At 39.0% G+C, this 19,974-nt stretch overlaps 1 protein-coding gene across 1 annotated transcript in view; it reads right to left on the bottom strand.

The window, feature by feature from the left end:
- Positions 1 to 19,974, bottom strand: part of CFAP54 (cilia and flagella associated protein 54) — a 347,358-nt gene that overhangs the window by 235,607 nt on the left and 91,777 nt on the right. Inside the window, exons 15-16 of the mRNA XM_043967706.1 lie at positions 18,261 to 18,411; positions 4,866 to 4,939 (exon numbers count right to left, since the gene is read on the bottom strand). Of these exons, the coding sequence (XP_043823641.1) occupies positions 4,866 to 4,939; positions 18,261 to 18,411 (225 nt within the window). The remainder of the gene's footprint in view (positions 1 to 4,865; positions 4,940 to 18,260; positions 18,412 to 19,974) is intronic.

Raw genomic sequence — 19,974 nt, 5'->3', positions numbered from 1 at the left:
GACAGACAAAGAGAGGCAGAGAGAGACAAAGAGACAGAGACAGAAACAGAGAAACAGAGAGACAGAGAGAGACAGAGACAGAGAGAGATCGCCAGGTGTTGATGTGTTAAATAAACTATAAAAGGTATGTCTATGACTATTATCTCTTGATTTAATCAACAATCATTTATTATGTGCCAGGTTATGTGATTAAGTGCCAGAAAGACAAAAAGTAAAAAACAGTGCCTGCCCTCAAGGAGCTTATTTATAAGTATGTGTGTGTGTGTGTGTGTGTAAATATATAGGTACATACATGACAGAGACAGAGTAGTCAGAAGGTAAGCTTAGAGAAGGAGAAGGCACTGAGTTTCCCTGACAGAATTAGAGTTGCCATAGATTAGCCAAATATTGACTGTGCCCCTAGTGACCCTTAAAAAGGCAAGCCAGGGGCAGCTAGGTGGCATAGTGGACAAAGCACCAGCCCTGGATTCAGGAGTACCTGAGTTCAAATCCAGCCTCAGACACTTGACACCTACTAGTTGTGTGACCCTGGGCAAGTCACTTAACCCTCACTGCCCCCCAAAAAAAAAAACAAAAAACAAAAAGGGCAATCCAGCTGTCCCTGAGAGATGGTAAAGGCAGAAAGCATCTTTGTTTTGACATGGACCTTTGAACCATGGATCAGCAGACTAACTGACGGAGGGGAGGAAGGAGGGAGGAGATTTTCTCTCTCCTCTCTCTCCATCAGCTATGGCATCTTTCAGAGGAGCTGCTCACCCAGTAAGGAAAAGAGTCACTGAAACACAGACAGTCATAACAGAAAGTGGCTCCAAGGAATATAACCACTGGAAGTAGAGAAGAGAGCCTGAAAGAAGAGAGTCAGACACAGCAATTAGGAGTCAAGGTAGGGAGAAAGACAAGCAAAGGGAGCTCACCTGAACTACCTGTGCAACAGATATATGGTGCAAAGGGTGTGGGGATGGGGGCAGGGGGGGGGAAGAAGCAGCAGGAAGAGGACACCACAAGAAAGAAAAGCCAAATGGGGGAACCTAAACCCCAAAGACATGAATCACCTTGGCTATATATATCCCTGATTCATGGTTACCAGATATTTTGACTTTGTGTCCACTCTTCCCACTGATTCTGTGTTTGTGGGAGAATATACCCTGGGGTTTTGTGGAAAGAACATTTTGTAGATGTTGTCCTTATCAGGCCAACTTGGTAAATGTTTTTGCTATAAGCTAACTGACTGTGTCTACACAGTCTACTATCTACTGACCATTAAAAGAAAGTGCACCAATAGGAGCCCACCAATGAACATTATAATCCCAGGAGTGCAGACCCATAAAGTACTCTTTCAATCCAAGGCAGGAGCTGACCTTTGGGGGTAGAGGCAGTGAATAGCACTCAGAGGGGGAGCTACATTGGACAACTCAGATGTATTAAAAAGTAAGTTAATTATTCATTTCACAAAACACACACATATTTTGCTCTATAAAAGGGCATAGAATAAATAGGGCTACTTGAAAATACCAGTTCCTGTAGAACAACAGAGTCAGACTTGAGGCCAGTGAGCCGAGCACAACCAGAACCAAATTAAAATGTGATGGGAAGGGGCAGCTAGGTGGTGCAGTGGATAGAGCACCGGCCCCGGAGTCAGGAGGACCTGAATTCAAATCCAGCCTCAGACACTTGACATTTACTAGCTGTGTGACCCTGGGCAAGTCACTTAACCCCAATTGCTTTACCAAAAAAAATGTGATGGGAAATGTTTAACAAAAGAAATAAAACTATAATACAAGAGAGATTAATTTGTGGTTTCCTAAGTCAATTGCAGGTTGCAGGAATTGACATCACTGCCCTAGAACATTTTAACTAGGACAATTTACATGTATTTTAGGGCTATATTTATTGCATAAAAGAAAGCACAACAGTATATAAAGTAACTATTATTAAAGAATTGTCTGCATTTATCAAAGAGGGGCTGCCATATATAAAAAAGGAGAAAAATGAAACCTTACATATTCACTGATAATTACTCATAGATAACAAGTTTCCTATGCCAATGAATAAAAAAACAAACATAACCCCCCCCCCCTTTTTTTTTGCATGGCAATGAGGCTTAAGTGACTTGCCCTGGGTCACACAGCTAGTAAGTGTCAAGTGTCTAAGGCTGGATTTGAACTCAGGTCCTCCTGAATTCAGGGCCAGTGCTTTATCTACTGCACCACCTAGGTGCCCCCCTACCCATTTTTAATAATGTTCAATTATTGAATGACATTTTGACTGATTGACATCAATCCCAGAATCCTCTATTTTAAATCAATTAAACCCTATGCTAAATTCAATGAAAGAAAAGTTGGAGTAGAATTTATTCCTATCTTTTCCTAAATCTCTCAACTCATTTGAATCCTGAGGAGCTTCAATAGTTAGTACAGTAAAATTCCTTAAAAAACTATATTAAGCAAACCATTGCAATTTTGCAATTTTTAAGTTTTATATGAAGAGAATAAAATATAAAGATTAGGAGTCTTTAATATGCATTTTCAAATTATAAGAATCCTATATTGGGTTTTTTGGTTTTGTTTTTTTGGGGGGTGAGGCAATTGGGGTTAAGTGACTTGCCCAGGGTCACACAGCTAGTAGGTTGGCAAGTGTCTGAGACCAGATTTAAACTCAGGTCCTCCTGACTCCAGGGCTGATGCTCTATCCACTATGTCACCTAGCTGCCCCTCCTATATTGTTTTTGTTGTTTGTCCTTCATTCTCAAAGAGGACTGTGACATCAGGAGGTGATGTCATGACTCGCAGTGAATTAGATTTAAGTGAAGCTGAGTTGAGCAGTCACCAGCCTCACTCTTCCCTTTAGAGCCAACTGTATCCAGTGGCAAGATATAGATAAGGATGACTGGAGATGGCCCCAGATGTTTGAGGCAAGCAGGGTTAAGTGACTTGTCCAGAGTCACACAACTATTAGTGTCAACTGTCTGAAGCAAGATTTGAACTCAGGTGACTCTAGGATAAATGCTCTATCCACTGCACCACCTAGCTGCCCCTATATAAAGGGCTAAGTAAAAGAACCTCAGAATTTTAGGCAGGAGAAAAGAAGACTGAATGGGAACTGATAACTATCAAATATCTGAAGGGTTTGTTGTTGTTGTTGTTTGGTGCATTGTTATTGTTGCCTTTCCAAGGCGGTCAGGGTTAAATAACTTGCCCAGGGTCACATAGCCATTGAGTATTGAGTGTCAAGTGTCCCAGGCTGGATTTGAACTCAGGTCCTCCTGACTCCAGGGCCAGTACTTTATCCACTGCACCACTTGGCTGCCCCTATCTGAAGTTTTTTTTTATGGAAGATAGGTTATGCTGAATATGTCATCAGAGGGGAGACCCAGGATAAATATTACAGAGAGGCAGATTTTGGCTCAAAATAAGGATTTCCTAGCAAATGTAGCTACCTAAGAATTAATGTGCATCTTTTGCTGAACAAAAAAAAATATAACTAAAAAATCGTTACTGTTCAGTCATTTCAATCGTATCCAATACTTTGTGACCCCATTTGGGGTTTTCTTGGCAGATACTGGAGTGTTTTTTGCCATTTTCTTCTCTAGCTCATTTGACAGATGAGGAAATTGAGGCAAAAAGTGTCTGAGGCCACATATAAATTCAGGAAATGAGCCTTCTTTACTTTAGGTCTGGTGCTCTATTCCCTGTTCTACCTTAGCTGCCTTCCTAAAAAGTAATAAGAGTATAAGAACCTTCTAGCATATTCTTCCTTAGGGTTTGACATGCTATCCAGTGAACTGCTGAGTAAAAAGGAGTTGCCCAAGAAATATTTGCTTAATTGAAATATACAAGACTATGGTCATGCCTATAGAAAGGATAATGAACTGCTCTCAATTTGATTTGGACCAAGGAGAAAGTGCTTGATTAGATAAAGTCTTAACGACTGAATTAAATCCACCATGAGTAATCTGACTGATTGCTTCTTAATCAGCCATTATAATAGCTTAAAAAAATATCACTGGCTTCCTCTAAACCTAGCCTCCAAATGAAAGATGATTTTCATTAATAGCAAGTAGTTGGCTGCACACATTAAATTCAATTCAGAAAGTATTTAGTTATAGTCCAAAAACATTAACTGTAATGCTATCTATAAAAAAGGCAATGTTCAGAAAATTATAAGAAATACAGACCCATGGCACACGTTTATAAGCACTAACTCACAACACAAAATCATTTGGAGATTTTGTTTGGTTTCTTTTAAAGATGTGAAAAGGGTTAGGGCAGCTAGATGGCACAGTGGATAGAGCACTGGCCCTGGATTCAGGAGGACCTGAGTTCAAATCCAACCTCAGACACTTAACACTTACTAGCTGTGTGACCCTGGGCAAGTCACTTAACCCCAATTGCCTCTCACACACACACACACACACACACACACACACACACACACACACCAAAAAAAAGGGAAAAAGATGTGAAAAGGGCAATGTGACATAAGTGGAGATGAGGGCAGCCTCAAAGTCAAAAAAACTCTGTTCAAGGCTCATTCGCCGGCTGTGTCATCTTGGGCTAATCAGTGGACCTCTCTATATTCTTGGCAGGTGGGCCTCTGCGTTGGTGAAGGGAGTTTCCTCACCAAGAAATTATAGGTAGGTAAGGGCCAAGATAATAATAGAGTTTTTTAAATGACGGAGTACATGCTTTTTAAGGATCCAGAACCCAATCAATTCTGACATTGTAAATTCTCAAAACCATTAAAAAAAGTTTTCCACAATTAACCTTTAGCTAAAAAGTCTGGCATTGTACGATAATATATACACCCCTTGGATTTTTTACATGTGTTCTCAAATGTTCTGTATAGACAATGACTGGAAATCATACCTTTAATATTGGAAGAATATCAGAAGAACCTTTGTGGAAGAAGCCATGGTCAACATTAATTCTGTTTCCAGAGCCTTTAGAGGAAAAAAGGAAAATGGAAAATCAGTGCCAAAGGGCTTCATTCCAACTGAATGTGATTAGCCCACGCTCTATCCAGCTTGACTCGGCATTATTCCCCCCATATGCTATACTCTCATCATTCCATTCCCAGCACATTATATGTTTTCTCACTCCTCACTCCTCACTCATATCTTTTCCTCTTCCTGGAATGCCTGCCCTGCTCCCCCAAACCCCTCGCACAACTCTATTCTACTAGTTCATATCCTGTCCAACTTAACTCCCACCCTTCCGGTGATGTTTCCCCTGATCTCCCCTCTTAAATCTCAGAAGACCCCCTCCACCAACTAGGTGGCACAGGGGATAGATCACTGACCCTGGAGTCAAGGAGATTGTATTTAGATCCTATCTCAGACAATACCTGCCAGCTGTGTGATAATAAAAGCAACTCACTCGGAGGGTTGTGGGGATCGAATGTAATATCAGCACAGTCCCTGGCACATAATAGGTGTTTTTTTGTTTGTTTGTTTGTTTGTTTTAGGGAGGCAATTGGGGTTAAGTGACTTGCCCAGGGTCACACAGCTAGTAGGTGTTAAGTGTCTGAGCCCGGATTTGAACTCAGGTCCTCCTGAATCCAGGGCCAGTACTCTATCCACTGCGCTACCTAGCTGCCCCACATAATAGGTGTTTAATGAATGTTTATTCCCTTTCTCCTCTTCCCCTTCCTATTTACTGGCAGGACCCTTTGTATCTCTCCTGAACCCTTTAATACTACTTTATATTCTAGTTATTTGTGAATGTAACATTCCCCTCCTAGATTGGAGGCTCCTTGAGGACAGGAACTATGTTAGATTCACCTCTGCAGCCTTTTCAGTACCTAGGAACAGAGGTCTGCATACAGCAATCACTCAATAATCTTTGCGGGGGGGTGGGGGGGGACAATGAGGGTTAAGTGACTTGCCCAGGGTCACACAGCTAGTAAGTGTCAAGTGTCTGAGGCCAGATTTGAACTCAGATCCTCCTAAATCCAGAACCAGTACTTTATCCACTGCATCACCTACCTGCCCCTCAAGAAGCCTTTGCTGGACTGAACTGAGGTGATTTTCCCCATAGAATTTTGTTAACAATCACAGTATGTCCTCCAAACAAAGTATTTTTTACCTGTAAACTAATAGCAAGAGTCTTGCAATTTAAGTTTCCAATTCATCAATAAGATACAAACAATCTATTTGCATGTTATAGTAGAAAGAGTTTTGGCTGTTTGAATGAGGGGAACCTGGGTTCAAATCCTGCTTCTGATGCTTGCTACCTCTGTGACCCTGGGCAAGTCACTCCTGAGCCTCAGTTGCCTTATCTGTAAAATAATAGGTTGGACTCACTGGATTCTGAGGTCCGTTCTAGCTCTCAATCTGTGATCCTCATGATCACTTAAGTGATATACAATTTAATCTATATCCTTGGGTTTAGTCTCATGGTTACATCTTTACAAAATAGTAAACCCAACAAATGCAAGATCATAGCATGAAGAGTTTATTTGAATGATGATCTTTTTTTCAACTTTTAGCAACTTAAAATTTCAGTGAACCAGGAGAACCTGGCTGTGCCTGTCCTGGCATTCAACAATTGCTGCTAAAGTGAAGCACTCCCTTCTGTTCTAGGAAGTGGCTTGGGGTAGAGGAAAGAGTGATGGGTGTAGAATCAGTGTCCTGCAGCTTCTACTACTTATACCCAATGTGACCCTAGCAGGTCTCTTTGCTTTTCTGAACCTCAGCTTCCCAAATCCATCCAGTGGGAGGACTGGTCTAGGTGACTTCTAGGATCTCAATGACCCATTCCTGACTTCGTGGAAAGCTCTTTCCATGGATTGGGTGCATCCCCTGCTCATATTTGTCACACACAGAAAAATGAGGTGAGCAAAACAACGTATTTGTTCTCACTCAACTGATGATACAGACTTACTGTTCCAAAACTTTTTTTTAATAAACATTTTTGTTTATAGTTTTGGGTTCCAATTTTCATCCCTCTTTCCCTCACTCCTCTGCCTCCTCCCCGAGGCAGCAAACAATCAGATATGTGCCAAAACTTTTTGGAAAGTGAGAGGTCATGATTAAGAACTGAAAGAGTTCAAAGGCTTGAGGAATCCTCAGATGTACACCTGCTTTCTTTTTTTGTTTTGTTTTTTTTTTTGTGGGGCAATGAGTGTTAAGTTACTTGCCCAGGGTCACACGGCTAGTAAGTGTCAAGTGTCTGAGGCCAGATTTGAACTCAGGTCCTCCTGAGTCCAGGTTCAGTGCCTTATCCATTGCGCCACCTAGCTGCTCCCTACACCTACTTTCTTAAAAGAAGAAAACTGGATGTTGGATATAGAGAATATGAAATATTCTTCCCCAAAATCTAACTATATCTTAACATGAAATGCTTAGTTAGTGATATGAGATTCATTGGTGAATCTTTCTACATGTATTCAGACCATCCACTAGTTACCTCAGATTAGAAAAATAAGTTTCAGGGGCAGCTAGGTGGCGCAGTGGATAGAGCACAGGAGGACCTGAGTTCAAATCCGGCCTCAGACACTTAACACTTACTAGCTGTGTGACCTTGGGCAAGTCACTTAACCCCAATTGCCTCACTAAAAACAAAAAACAAAAAAAGAAAAATAAGTTTCAAATACTTCAATAACCAATGAGTGATCAGATGAAGGCAAATGGGTACTTAACAAGAGAAAACCTAGGAAAGTAGGTGGATAGGACCAAGCACACAGGGAAGGAATCTACCCTGGAGATAACAGGATCTCAAAGGCACTCAAGGATTCATTTTAAAGACCCCTTAAAGCTTGACTAATTCTATTCAAGTGATCTTAAGAGGGTGTGTTTTGTTTTGTTTTTTGAAAAAGGACTGTCCTTGACAACATCTTGAGTGGTTAGCTGACAAACACCAGACGGATGATTCTCTTTGGAAAAAGCAGAGGAACAGAAATTTCAATCTCACAAACTGTCAGGTGATTTTTTAAAAAAATTCCTTCCATATTTGAAGAGGCTTTAGTGATATACTGGGCCCAAAGAAAGATTCTTTTCTACCAGACTTACATGATGTTAAAACCCAAATTGATGAATACATTCCACAAATAGAAAGAATGAGATAATATAACAGTAGCTTGAATTAATGTCTAAGCTTTACAGGAGAAGGTGCTTCCATTTAACTTTCTTGGAAAGTGTCCAATGTTGGCCAGTGTTTTGAAACAAAAACAGCTTTTGGATGTGAAACCATTGAAGATGTATGGTCCATGACTGAAATTGGTCAAATTAAAAAGCTTCTGTTCCCACAAATAAAATTCTACCCCAAAGCCAAGGAGGAGGAAAGAGAAAACATGATTTCAGGGAAGATGACATTGATATTTTTCTTATACAAAGTTATATTATTTTAAGTGGAGCTGGTTTAGTTGTTTTCCTTTGCGTGTGTGTTTTTTTCAGAATTTTCACAGTCTCAGTCTCAAACTTTATCTAGTCACTTATAAACAAATAAAGGAAACAGTATGCAACACTTAAGATATGCTGAGGAAGTTGACATGGCATGGGGTTTCTCATTTCTGAACAACTTTAAAATTAATCTGAATTCAGTTTATCTCTAAAGCCAACTCTTAATTAACCATGTCTAATTGGGGAATAGGAATGTCATGAAAAACAAAACACATAAATAAGAAGCCTTTTTTACTAGAGCTGCAACAAAGAACAAGATCTCACCTGTTTGCTTCACCACCGTCTCTTAATGGAGTTAATGAGCCAAAAGGCAGAAAGAAAAACCAGAAAGCATTCATAATAAACTCATCAATTTTTCCAAACCAACTGTAGTTTTTTAATAGTTTGAATCAAGGTTATTTAAATTATTGCTTTTTCCATTGCAATTGGCTGCTAAATGTTGATTATTTGATAAGAATGCATATTGCCTAGATTATGACAAATGGCCAAATAGGCAACACATTGAGTTAGTCCATTTTAAATGAACAAATGGTCCAGAATGGAATAAGAGATGGCAAATGTCACTTAGAAAGCATAGATCATTGTCAATGACCAAAGTTGGTCTTTCACATTCCAAAATCTCTCTCTCTCTTTTCCTCTCCCCCTCTCTCCCTCTCTCTTTCTCATATACATATATGTATACACATACATATACATACAAGTCTATATAGATATGTGCATATATTTTACATTATGTGTGCACTGTAGGCATTAAAATTAGCCTCAGGTTCCCCAAGCAGAGCTGCCCCTCCCCCTCCATTTCAGTTGGGGGGGGGGGGGGTCTGAGCTGGGCTAAGCTGCACGGAAGCCCCGGGAGTGGCATGGCACAGCAAGTACGCACAGCAGAAAGGCGCATGAAAAACCGGAGGGACGCCAGGGTTTGCTTCGCCCATCCCTGAGCTCCCGGCGCAGTATGGGTTTAGCAGCGGCCCTGGGCAAGGCCAACCCGAGTTTCACCTGAGAGAAGAGGTGAGTAAAAAGAGACGCTAGGGGTTGTGATGGGACAGAGAGGGGCTTTTCGGGGAGGACACTAGAAGAATGTCCTTTGGTACAAGGACACTAAGGAGTCTGAGGAACAGCAGGAAAGAAAGGTGAGAGACGCGGCTTGGGGGTAGGTGGCAGGGGCAGGAGGTCAGGTCGTGTAACTTTGCATTTCTTTACCTTTATCTCTTACATGTACTTTTTTTTTTTTTGCGGGGCAATAGGGGTTAAGTGACTTGCCCAGGGTCACACAGCTAGTAAGTGTCAAGTGTCTGAGGCCGGTTTTGAACTCAGGTCCTCCTGAATCCAGGGCCGGTGCTTAATCCACTGCGCCACCTAGCTGCCCCTACATGTACTTTTATAAATAAACCCTGCTTCACTTATTTAATTAAAAGAGACTTATTTGCTTATCGATTTGGGAGGAACAGTTGTGGAAATTTATAAACAGCCCATACTAATTTAAAAGCAGTCAGATAGCCAGTCAAAAGTCAACAGATTAGACCCAGTTAGTTAAAATAACTTTTACAGCATATTTGTAAAGATTATATATAATGTAAAATCAATACATTTAAAGATCAATACTCTGATGATGCTATGTGGCTGAGGATCATAAATGTCCATAATTTCACCAAAATAATCAAATTTTTAAAGATGGCCCAAAGAGCAACAGAGAAATGAATAATGGGTAAAATCGGGCTGCAGATTATTACCGATGGTGACTGTTGGGCAAGTCAAATGTAATGAAATATATCAAGAATCCATGATTAGGAAAAAGACTGAGTGCCACACGGACAGCCATGGAGTGTTAAAAGGCCTCCAATATATTGGATAGATCCTCTATGGGAGGCCCCAGCCAAGATCCACATAGGATGAGATTCAAATACATGAGAGTCTGTGAGAGTCAAATTATCAATATTAATGAACTCACGGACCCTTCAAAATATAAGACTTTAAAATGGTCTTTTGCTTCTGACAAGTGATTATCAATCTAATTTAACAATTATTTATTGAGTACACTCTATGTTCAAAGCACTGATCTGAGCACCCCGACATCATGATATCATTTTGGTCCTCTTTAAGTACAAAGGACAACAGCAGCAGCAACTGATATGAGTATCTCACTCTCTCCCTAACTAGACTGTAAGCTACCTAACCATGTTTTAGCCATCTTTTTAACCTACCTCGAGTCTAGTACATTACCATGAACATACTAGGTTCTAAATAAATGTTTGCTGACTTGAACTGGATTTAGCAAATATGGCAGAATGTATACATCTAACTGAGGGAAAAGGCAGTTCTTTAAATACAGCAAGATACCACTTGATAAATGGTTAAATGCCAACTATTTTAATTCAACATCATAAACACATTTTTGGAATCATAAGACCTATGTCTTATGATCCAGTGTCAGTTGCACTACTTACTAATCATATGGTCTTAAGCAAGCCTCAGTTTTCTCATCTACAAATAATATTTACTCTGCCTCGTGGGTTGTTGCATTTTTACAAATTGTAAAACATTATATAAATGTGAATTGTTGTGGTGGTGATAATGGTGATGATGATGGAGGAGGAGGAGGAGGACCTGCTGCATGCAAGGCACATTTGCATTTTGGTCCTTTGGAACATAACACTTTTTTTTTTTTTTGGTGAGGCAATTAGGGTTAAGTGACTTGCCCAGGGTCACACAGCTAGTAAGTGTTAAGTGTCTGAGGCTGGATTTGAACTCAGGTACTCCTGAATCAAGGGCCAGTGCTTTATCCACTGTGCCATCTAGCTGCTCCCATAACACATTTTTTAAAAAATCTAATGGTTAAATTCATGTTGCCAAAAAACTGTATACTTACCCATGAAAAATAATAGAAATAAAGTATTGTTTTAGAACTAGAAATTAAATAAAACAGGAGAAAAATGAATAGGAAATTTAAATCTTTGAATGCTAGCACTTGAAGAAAAACAAGTTGAAATAGAGAAGCACAAGGTAATAGATGAGGACTTATGAAAATTCTAAAGAGGATTTTTGGACATTTTCAAGTCTTAGGGATTGATAGACCTATTACTTTATGTCTAATTTCATTAAAACTTAGGATTCTTTTCTCCTTATTAGAAATATGTCACAACTACCCTTCTATTTCTCATAATTGGGGGTAAGGGGAGGGTACTCATTTGGTTCACAAAAGAGCCAAAGAATAAAAAATAAAGAGATGGAATAGGAAAAGGAAAAGGAATTAAAGAGGAAAAGAAGGAAGCAGAAGAAAAGGGTGATTTTCCTGAGGCAACTAGGTAAGGCAGGAAAAAAATGGTTAGCAAGCATATGTGTATTTTTAAGGAAAGGGTTGATATAAATAGATAAAAACAGGAGTCATTCCCCCAAGAAATAAGCAGTCAAAGAATACTGACAGGAAACTTTCCTTTCACTTTTTTTTTTTTTTTTTTTGGTGAGGCAATTGGGGTTAAGTGACTTGCACAGCGTCACATGGCTAGTAAGTGTTAAGGGTCTGAGGCCACATTTGAACTCAGGTCCTCCTGAATCCAGGGCTGGTGCTCTATCCACTGCGCCACCTAGCCGCCCCGGAAACTTTCAAAAAAAAGAAATGCAAGCTATCAACAGTCATAGAAACAAGTCTCTGAAAATTATTAATAAGAGAAATGCAAATTAAAATAACTGGGACTTCACCTTATATCCATCAGATTGCCTAAACTTACAAAAGGTAAAAATGTCAGATGAGAGAGGGGCTATAGGAAGACAAACATACTAATTACACTGCTGATGGCCCTGTGAACTGTTCCAGTTGTTCTGGAAACTCATTTGGAATTATAATAGAAAATGCACTAAACTGGACATACCTTTCAATCCAATGATAACTACTTCCAGGCACATACTCTAAAGAGGTCAAAGCCAGAGGAATAGGCCCTAAATATACACAAATACTTATAGCAGCACTTTTCATAGCAGCAAAGAAATAGAAGGAATGTGGGTGCCCAATAACTGGATAATGGCTAAGCAAATTGGGAGATATGGATGCAATGGAATATTATTATCATGTCATGAGAAATTTTAAATCTAAAGAATTCAGAGAAATTCAGGAAGACTTGTATAAATTGATGTGGAACAAAGTAAGCAGAAGCAGGAGAACAATTTATGTAATAACTCTAAGAGTATAAGGAAATATTGCTGTACTGCAATAAAGGAAAAGAATACTGAAAGACTTCAGGATTCAGATCAACCCAGTGATCAACTAAGGATTCAGATGGTAAAGCATGATTCCCACCTCTTATGAGAGATATGTTGTACTCTAAGTGCAGAATGAAGCCTCAGGTGTCAGACATGGTCAAGGTGTTGATCTGTTTTGCTTAACTTTGATAAAAGGAGAGTTCTATTGATGGGCATGGTTGGTGGGTGGAAATTAGAAATTTACAGCAATGTAGAAATATGTATAATAGAAATAAAAGGACATTAAAATTTAAAAATAAAAAAAATTGCCTATGGTCAAATTAACTGAAATGTGAGCCATGAAAAGGGTAGCACAATCTGCCCACTGTAACGATTGGAATGACGCCACCTGCTGGATACTTACTGTAGAAGAGTTCTGCCCATGAAGGGAAGGTCTTTGAGGGCAAGACCAGGAGTCAGGAAGTGACGCGGGCTAGTGGGAGGAGGAAGGAAGAGACTGGCGCTCAGTCTCGCGCTCTTTTCCTCTGGACTCTGGTGGAGAAGGGAGCTAGAAATGTGCTCTCCCTTTAATAGATAGGAATCTAGGCCTTTCTCTCTCTTTACCAAATTCTTATTCTCCTTAATAAATGCTTAAAAGTCTAACTCTTGCTAAAGCTTATAATTTATTGGCGACCACTCATTAGATATTTTAGACAGTTTAGCTAGAATTTTAGCCCCTTACAGATGGCTGACCACGAAGAGGAAAGCTAAACCTCAGTCTTCTGATCTTCTGGTTGGGTAAGAAATTTCCCCTACCCTTTAAATTGCTAAGTACTGGCGCACTGGCTGTGTTTTCCTTTAAATTTTTTCAAATGGACCTTTTAAACTCCCTAATTACCCTATTTTTGATTTTAGTCTGTTTAACCAGACAAATGGGAGATAAGATCATGTTAATGCTTTGTTTTTGTGGATTTTCTATTTTTCTTTTTATTTTTGTTAAAAGAGCCAGTAACTTACTCACAGGAGGAAATATCTCTCCCTCTCCCAACCATGCTTTTTCAGAGAAACCTGAAGAGATTCCCGCAGCTTTTCCCAGTTCCAACACTAATTGTTGCTCTAATTTTGCATGCCTGGAGGCAATGACCCACCCTCTAGAAGCTTTTAATCCCCTAGCACCTGGAGGCAAAGTGGGGGAAGAGGAATCCAGGCCTGAGTTCAAAATCAAGTCAGATTCAAATTGCGCTGGTCCCTCCCCTCCTCCCCAGACCCCACCCTCTACTCCTCCTATGGCCAAGCCCATAGCTTCCCCTGCCTGGGAAGTCCAGAGATCTGATGGGCATGCTCAACTTTTTCTACCTGCATTTGCAGCTTCAGGCTCAGCCCTTCCCCGGCCTGGCTGTGCTTTTGAGACAATCTTAGAAAACTCTTTAAATTCCAGATATGCTTGTTTTGTTCATAATTTTGCTAACCTGCTTTTGTCTTTAATTAGTAATCTTATAAAGCATTTGTATGGTGAAAAGACTGACAGACAATATAAAGGGGTTAAAGAAGAAAAACTTAAGCTGAATAAGAATGACAATCATCAACATAGTTCAAGACTCTGCTTCTTTTGCCATGGAAGGGTATATATTTTACAGAAATGTAGAAGTAAGCAGCAAGGTATTGATATGAGTATTGGGGATTTTAGATATCGGAATCAAAAGTGTTCTGAATTCACTCAGAGTAATAGTATCAGTTCAGAGGTTACATAGGATTTCTGTGCTATTATATATACATTTTGAAATTAATGGTATGGGTTTATTTTTATAGAGATTTTCATGCTTTTGAGATTGTGTCTTATACTTAGTTTTTAAAACAAGGAGAATATTTGTAAAAACTTTTTAGTCATGTGATCAAGTTTATATTTTATAATACTCTTATTAATATTAAATTCATGCTCATGTAGATTTCCTTAGTTTGAATTTCACTGTTTTTTATTGTTCCATGTGTATTTTCTTCTATTCATTTATCTAATTTTTAAAAATTGAGAGATGGTTTTGATTTCATAATACAATGTTAATTCTAGGAGTATTGTGCTCCCATATTCTAAGTTGTTTGTTTTTGTTATTTTTTCTCAACTGATTATTTGATCAAACTCTTTAAAGCATTTCCCTGGCAAATTGTTTGCCATGGCAAGTGTAAATTGATTCTAGAAGTATTATTTTTGATAAGCATATTCCAAAAAAAAAAGAGAGGAACATTTGTAAAAGTTGTCTTTGAGATTGTGTTGTGCTTTAACTTGTATTCAAATATGTTCTGATTTTTCACAAAAGTAATTGTATACTAAATAAAAAAAAGGGGTATTATTTGAAATTGTTGCATAAATATATATTGTGTCAAGTCAAGATGTATTCACATTTTTTGCAATCATTTATTATCCTCAATTTTAAATCCATATGAGACTTGGATTATGGGAACTTATCATTTAAGACATTAATTGCCTTTATTCTGAGTTATCAGATGCCAGTTGGCCAAGATGCCATCCAATCACAAGAGGAATACATGCAAGAGCAGACACTGAACTGTCACATGAGGGGAGACATGCATGAAGTCAAGGTATGGCCGAGGGAACGGCTTTTGACTAATGTTGAGGTTGGATTCTCTTGGTTTAATATTTTATTTTATTTTTCCCCACAATATTGTACAGATGGCTGGAAGTGTTCATCCCACCCATCTCACTTTTACACCTGGCTTCTATGCTCCCTCCTATATGCCTGATGCCATGGACATCTTAATCCCATGGATCTGATTAAGTCTGACTCAGTTTCCTCCAATATGTTCGGTGGCATGGACATATATTCCATCCACCTATTTTAAGCCTGGCATACTGTATGGGCAGTACATATTGCTCAAGTGTGGGAATGCTCATATCCCATCATTTCTCTGTTCTTTTATGGTAACCCCCATAATTATCTCAGGTGTCATGATAAATAACAGTGTTGAATTTGGCCTTGACACCTGTTACCAATTATATTAGATTTTCTAATTTCTCATAATGGCATGAGGATAATTAGGCAGATGATGCAAAAAGTGATGAAACAAAGATAAAAATTATTTTTAAAAATTAATATCGCAGCAATTGTCTTCTCAATTACTCTCCATAAGGGGGGACTATAATAATAATATAATTTTAAAGAATGGTTCAATTTTTGTTTATTGTATGTTTCACATGTTAACAACTAAGATTCTGTATTCCCTTAGACATGTTTTGAGAACTTTCATTGTTTGATTTGATTATTGACAAAGCTATTTTAAAGTTGTGTTAAGCTCAATTTTGTAGGAAATTTCCTGGCTGATTACCAGTATCCACACATCAACCCCTGAAAAGACTTCCATTCCACGACTACACCTAGAGGACATCTGAGAAAAGACTTTCAGAGACTTTAAATGAACAGTTTTGTTTTGTTTTTTTTTTCTCTTTTCTTTTTCTGTTATAATATACACCATCTGTAATATGTATTTTCTGCAGAGGCCCTCCCTTTGCAAGACCAATGTCAAAGCGTCGGTTCATGAGGACAAAAAATCGCCCCTCTGGACAAAACTTTCCTCTCTTCCTTTTCTATATTGTTGTTCACATATTATTAGTTAGCAATAGTTATTATATTGTTTTTACTGTTCCGTCAAGGAAACATTTTGTTTCTTGAGGAACAACAGGGGGGACTGTAACGATTGGAATGACGCCACCTGCTGGATACTTACTGTAGAAGAGTTCTGCCCATGAAGGGAAGGTCTTTGAGGGCAAGACCAGGAGTCAGGAAGTGACGCGGGCTAGTGGGAGGAGGAAGGAAGAGACTGGCGCTCAGTCTCGCGCTCTTTTCCTCTGGACTCTGGTGGAGAAGGGAGCTAGAAATGTGCTCTCCCTTTAATAGATAGAAATCTAGGCCTTTTTCTCTCTCTTTACCAAATTCTTATTCTCCTTAATAAATGCTTAAAAGTCTAACTCTTGCTAAAGCTTATAATTTATTGGCGACCACTCATTAGATATTTTAGACAGTTTAGCTAGAATTTTAGCCCCTTACACCACAAAGTGCCATGGTCTGCCTTATTATAAAATAAAGTCCTGTTTGGCATGTAAAATCTTTCATAGCCTGACTCAGCCAAGTGTCCTGTATTTGTTACATATTAGTGTTCTTCACACACTCCAGTGTCCAGCCATATGTTTCCCCATCTACAGAGACACCCCTTCTCTTACCTCCACTCTTGTTAATCACTCCCTTCCTTCAGGATTCACTTTCTACATTAAGCCTTTCTTGACCCTGTCCCCCTCCTCTATGAATTTACTTAGTAAATATTTGTTATTTCATTTTATATACATACATATATATATATATATATACACGTATAAAGGATCATCATATATATATATCATGTATATATACAATTGTGTGTAAATATATATATATATACACACACGTATAAAGGATCATCATATATATATATACATCATGTATATATACAATTGTATGTAAATATATATACAGATATAGATATATAAACACACACACACACACACACACTGATCCTTAATAGAATATAGCGCAAAGACCCACCTGTTTTTGTCTTTGGGTCAAAGTATCTACTGTGGGACCTACCACATAGCAGGCATTTAATAAATGGTTGCTGATTAATTTGGAAACTGTTATGTGCAGAACCTTAAAGGAGAATAAGAAATTAAAGGGACGCTGAAAAAACAAGTTTCTAGAAGTCAGTAATGGTTCCTTTTTCTGTACATAGTAACTAGCACCCAGATATCACACACAGTAGGTGCTTAATAAAGGTTTGTTGAGTTGAATAAAGAAAAAGACACTGAATCATGCATTCCCCATAACAATTTCCACTTGGTGCCATTAGACCAGGAGAGCTTGGTTTCTCTTGATGGAGGTGAAGTAGACAGAAAAGGAGGAGTGGAAAAACCTTAGGGAAGATGAAGAGAGGGGCGGGTAAGTTCCCATGTATGCAAATGTTCACAAATTGTGTATTTCTGTCTCCAAGGGTAACAGCATGTGATTCTAACACGTGAAGATTCTTATGAAGTTCATTTTCTAAAGTATTTTAAATAATTCCCTGGGCTATATGTTGTTGATGCTACTTATTTTTCATGATCGCTTTAAAAAGAGAGAGATTGTCTAAGCAAAGAAAAACTTCAAACCCTTTCAACTGTCCATATTATTACAAATTCCAAAATGAATAACATATCTGCTCGTACCTTATAACTTAGTTCTGCAATGTTAGTACCCAGATACTACTTATATAATAAGAGCTACCATTCGTGCAAAACATTTTACATACGTTGTCTCCTCTGAGCCCCACAACAGCCACATTATAACCCTTGTTTTATTAAGAATCTGAGGGTGCAGGTAGGTGGCGCAGTGGATAGAGCACTGGCCCTGGATTCAGGAGGACCTGAGTTCAAATCCAGCCTCAGACACTTGACACTTACTAGCTGTGTGACCTTGGGCAAGTCACTTAACCCTCACAGCCCTGCCAAAAAAAAAAAAAAGAATCTGAAACTGAATAAAAGGCTTGCCCAGGCCCTCACCACTCTTAAGTGTTCGGCCAGATTCCAAAGATATGGACAATAAGTGCCTTGGTCTCACGTCCATGCTTATTTATCGAAATGATCCTGGAATTATCTCATTTGATACTTTACCAGAAATTTTTTTAAATTTTTTTGCTGGGTTTCCTAAAGTCTCCAATATTCCACTTAGTCGTAATGCAACTTCAGCCACGACCACAGGGCTGAGGTCTTCTCTTTGACAAGTATGAATCATCTCATTTATCTGCCAGAGCAAATGAATCCACTAAGGAGAGAAAACAGGGAACAAAACGGTTTTTAAAAAAATCAAGTGAAAGCAACATGGAGTATCCTTTCTTTGGTTGGTCACAAATGAGACAGGTATAGGGAATACCCAGGAAAGGGAACTCCCTCCACCAGTGCAGGTTGACCCATTCTCAGACATTTCTAGTCTTATTGAGTTGCCTAAAGCAAACAGTGAGAGTTAGTGACCTGCCTAGAGTCACACAGCCAGAAACAAACATAGTCTAAACAACTCCAAGGTTTCGTGGGACAAGGTGGAGTGAATGGGCAACAGGACCTCTTGGCCAAAGACTGATTTATTCACAAAGGACAAGAGGGCTGAGATTAAATTTTTGCTTGGAAGATCCAAGATGGGACAAAGGGTATCACAGACATTTCCCCATCATCACTGCAGGTGAGCTAATCCTGACTTGGCTGCCATGCAATCTTGTGTTCCCAACCTTAACTGGCTTCAGGATTATAAGAAAATTAGCTATTATAGTTTCCTTCTAATCTTCTGAATGATACAGCTCTGGGGAATCATTTCAATTCTTTTCCTCTCGCCTGAATTCTCTCTTGACAATAATCCACATGTATTACTGGAAAACAGGACGGAAATTTGGTATTTGGTTCCTTGTGTTCTCTATTATTCAATTCCTCTATGGATTTATCTCAGTTGATGTGATCTGAGAAATATGCTTTTATTCATGCTTTGAAAACTCTTGTCTCTCCAATTTAAAAAAAAAAAATAAGGGGGATGAGAGACCTGTGAACCAAAGATCACTTGGCATTAAGCTGTAGGGGTACATTGTCTTAACAGATACACAGAATCTAAGTTTGAAGTGTTAGCCAAAATTATGACTGGCTGATCTTTGAGCTCAATATTCTTTCTCCTGCATCCATGTAGAAAGTCAAAGGGGGACACTGAAAAGGGCACAAGATTAAGAGTTGAAATCCTCTATCTGGCCCTTACTGCCGGTGTGACTTTGGGCAAATCGCTCAATCTCCCCAGACTTGAGTCTATTCATGAGTAAAATGGGGGGTTAGACTAGATGGATTCTGAGATCCCTTCTATAGCTCTAGGATGAGTTTTTCCAACAATACTCTACCACCTCATCCAGACCTTTTAGAATCCTTCCCTTCTCAACTATCCCCTCCTCCATGAAACCTGTGCTGATCCCTCGCCCTCACTGGCAATGGTCACTCCTTCCTGAATGTTCCTTGGACTGTTTGTGAAAATTCTGTATTCCATCTTTCCCCACTCCCTTCCCAATAGAATCTAAACTCCCTGAGAGCAGGAGGGGTTTCATTTTTGTCTTTGTATGCCAAGATAGTTAAAAAATGATTTGACATTGAAATGAATTGAGATTTTTAGACTAGGAGCGCCTTAAACGTAGAGGTCATGTTTTGTCTTTCTTTGCATCATAAATATTGGATGATGAGGGTGATGGAATTATAGATCCCCCAAATTCCCTTTAGTTTTGTTTTTTTTGTTTTCTTTTGTTTTGCGGGGCAATGAGGGTTAAGTGACTTGCCCAGGGTCACGCAGTGTCTGAGGCCGGATTGG

The sequence above is a fragment of the Dromiciops gliroides genome, chromosome 5 (genome assembly GCF_019393635.1).
Source record: "Dromiciops gliroides isolate mDroGli1 chromosome 5, mDroGli1.pri, whole genome shotgun sequence".
Lineage (NCBI taxonomy): Eukaryota > Metazoa > Chordata > Mammalia > Microbiotheria > Microbiotheriidae > Dromiciops > Dromiciops gliroides.
Note: the sequence above shows the minus strand (reverse complement) of the source record. Positions and strands in the feature narration are given on the sequence as shown.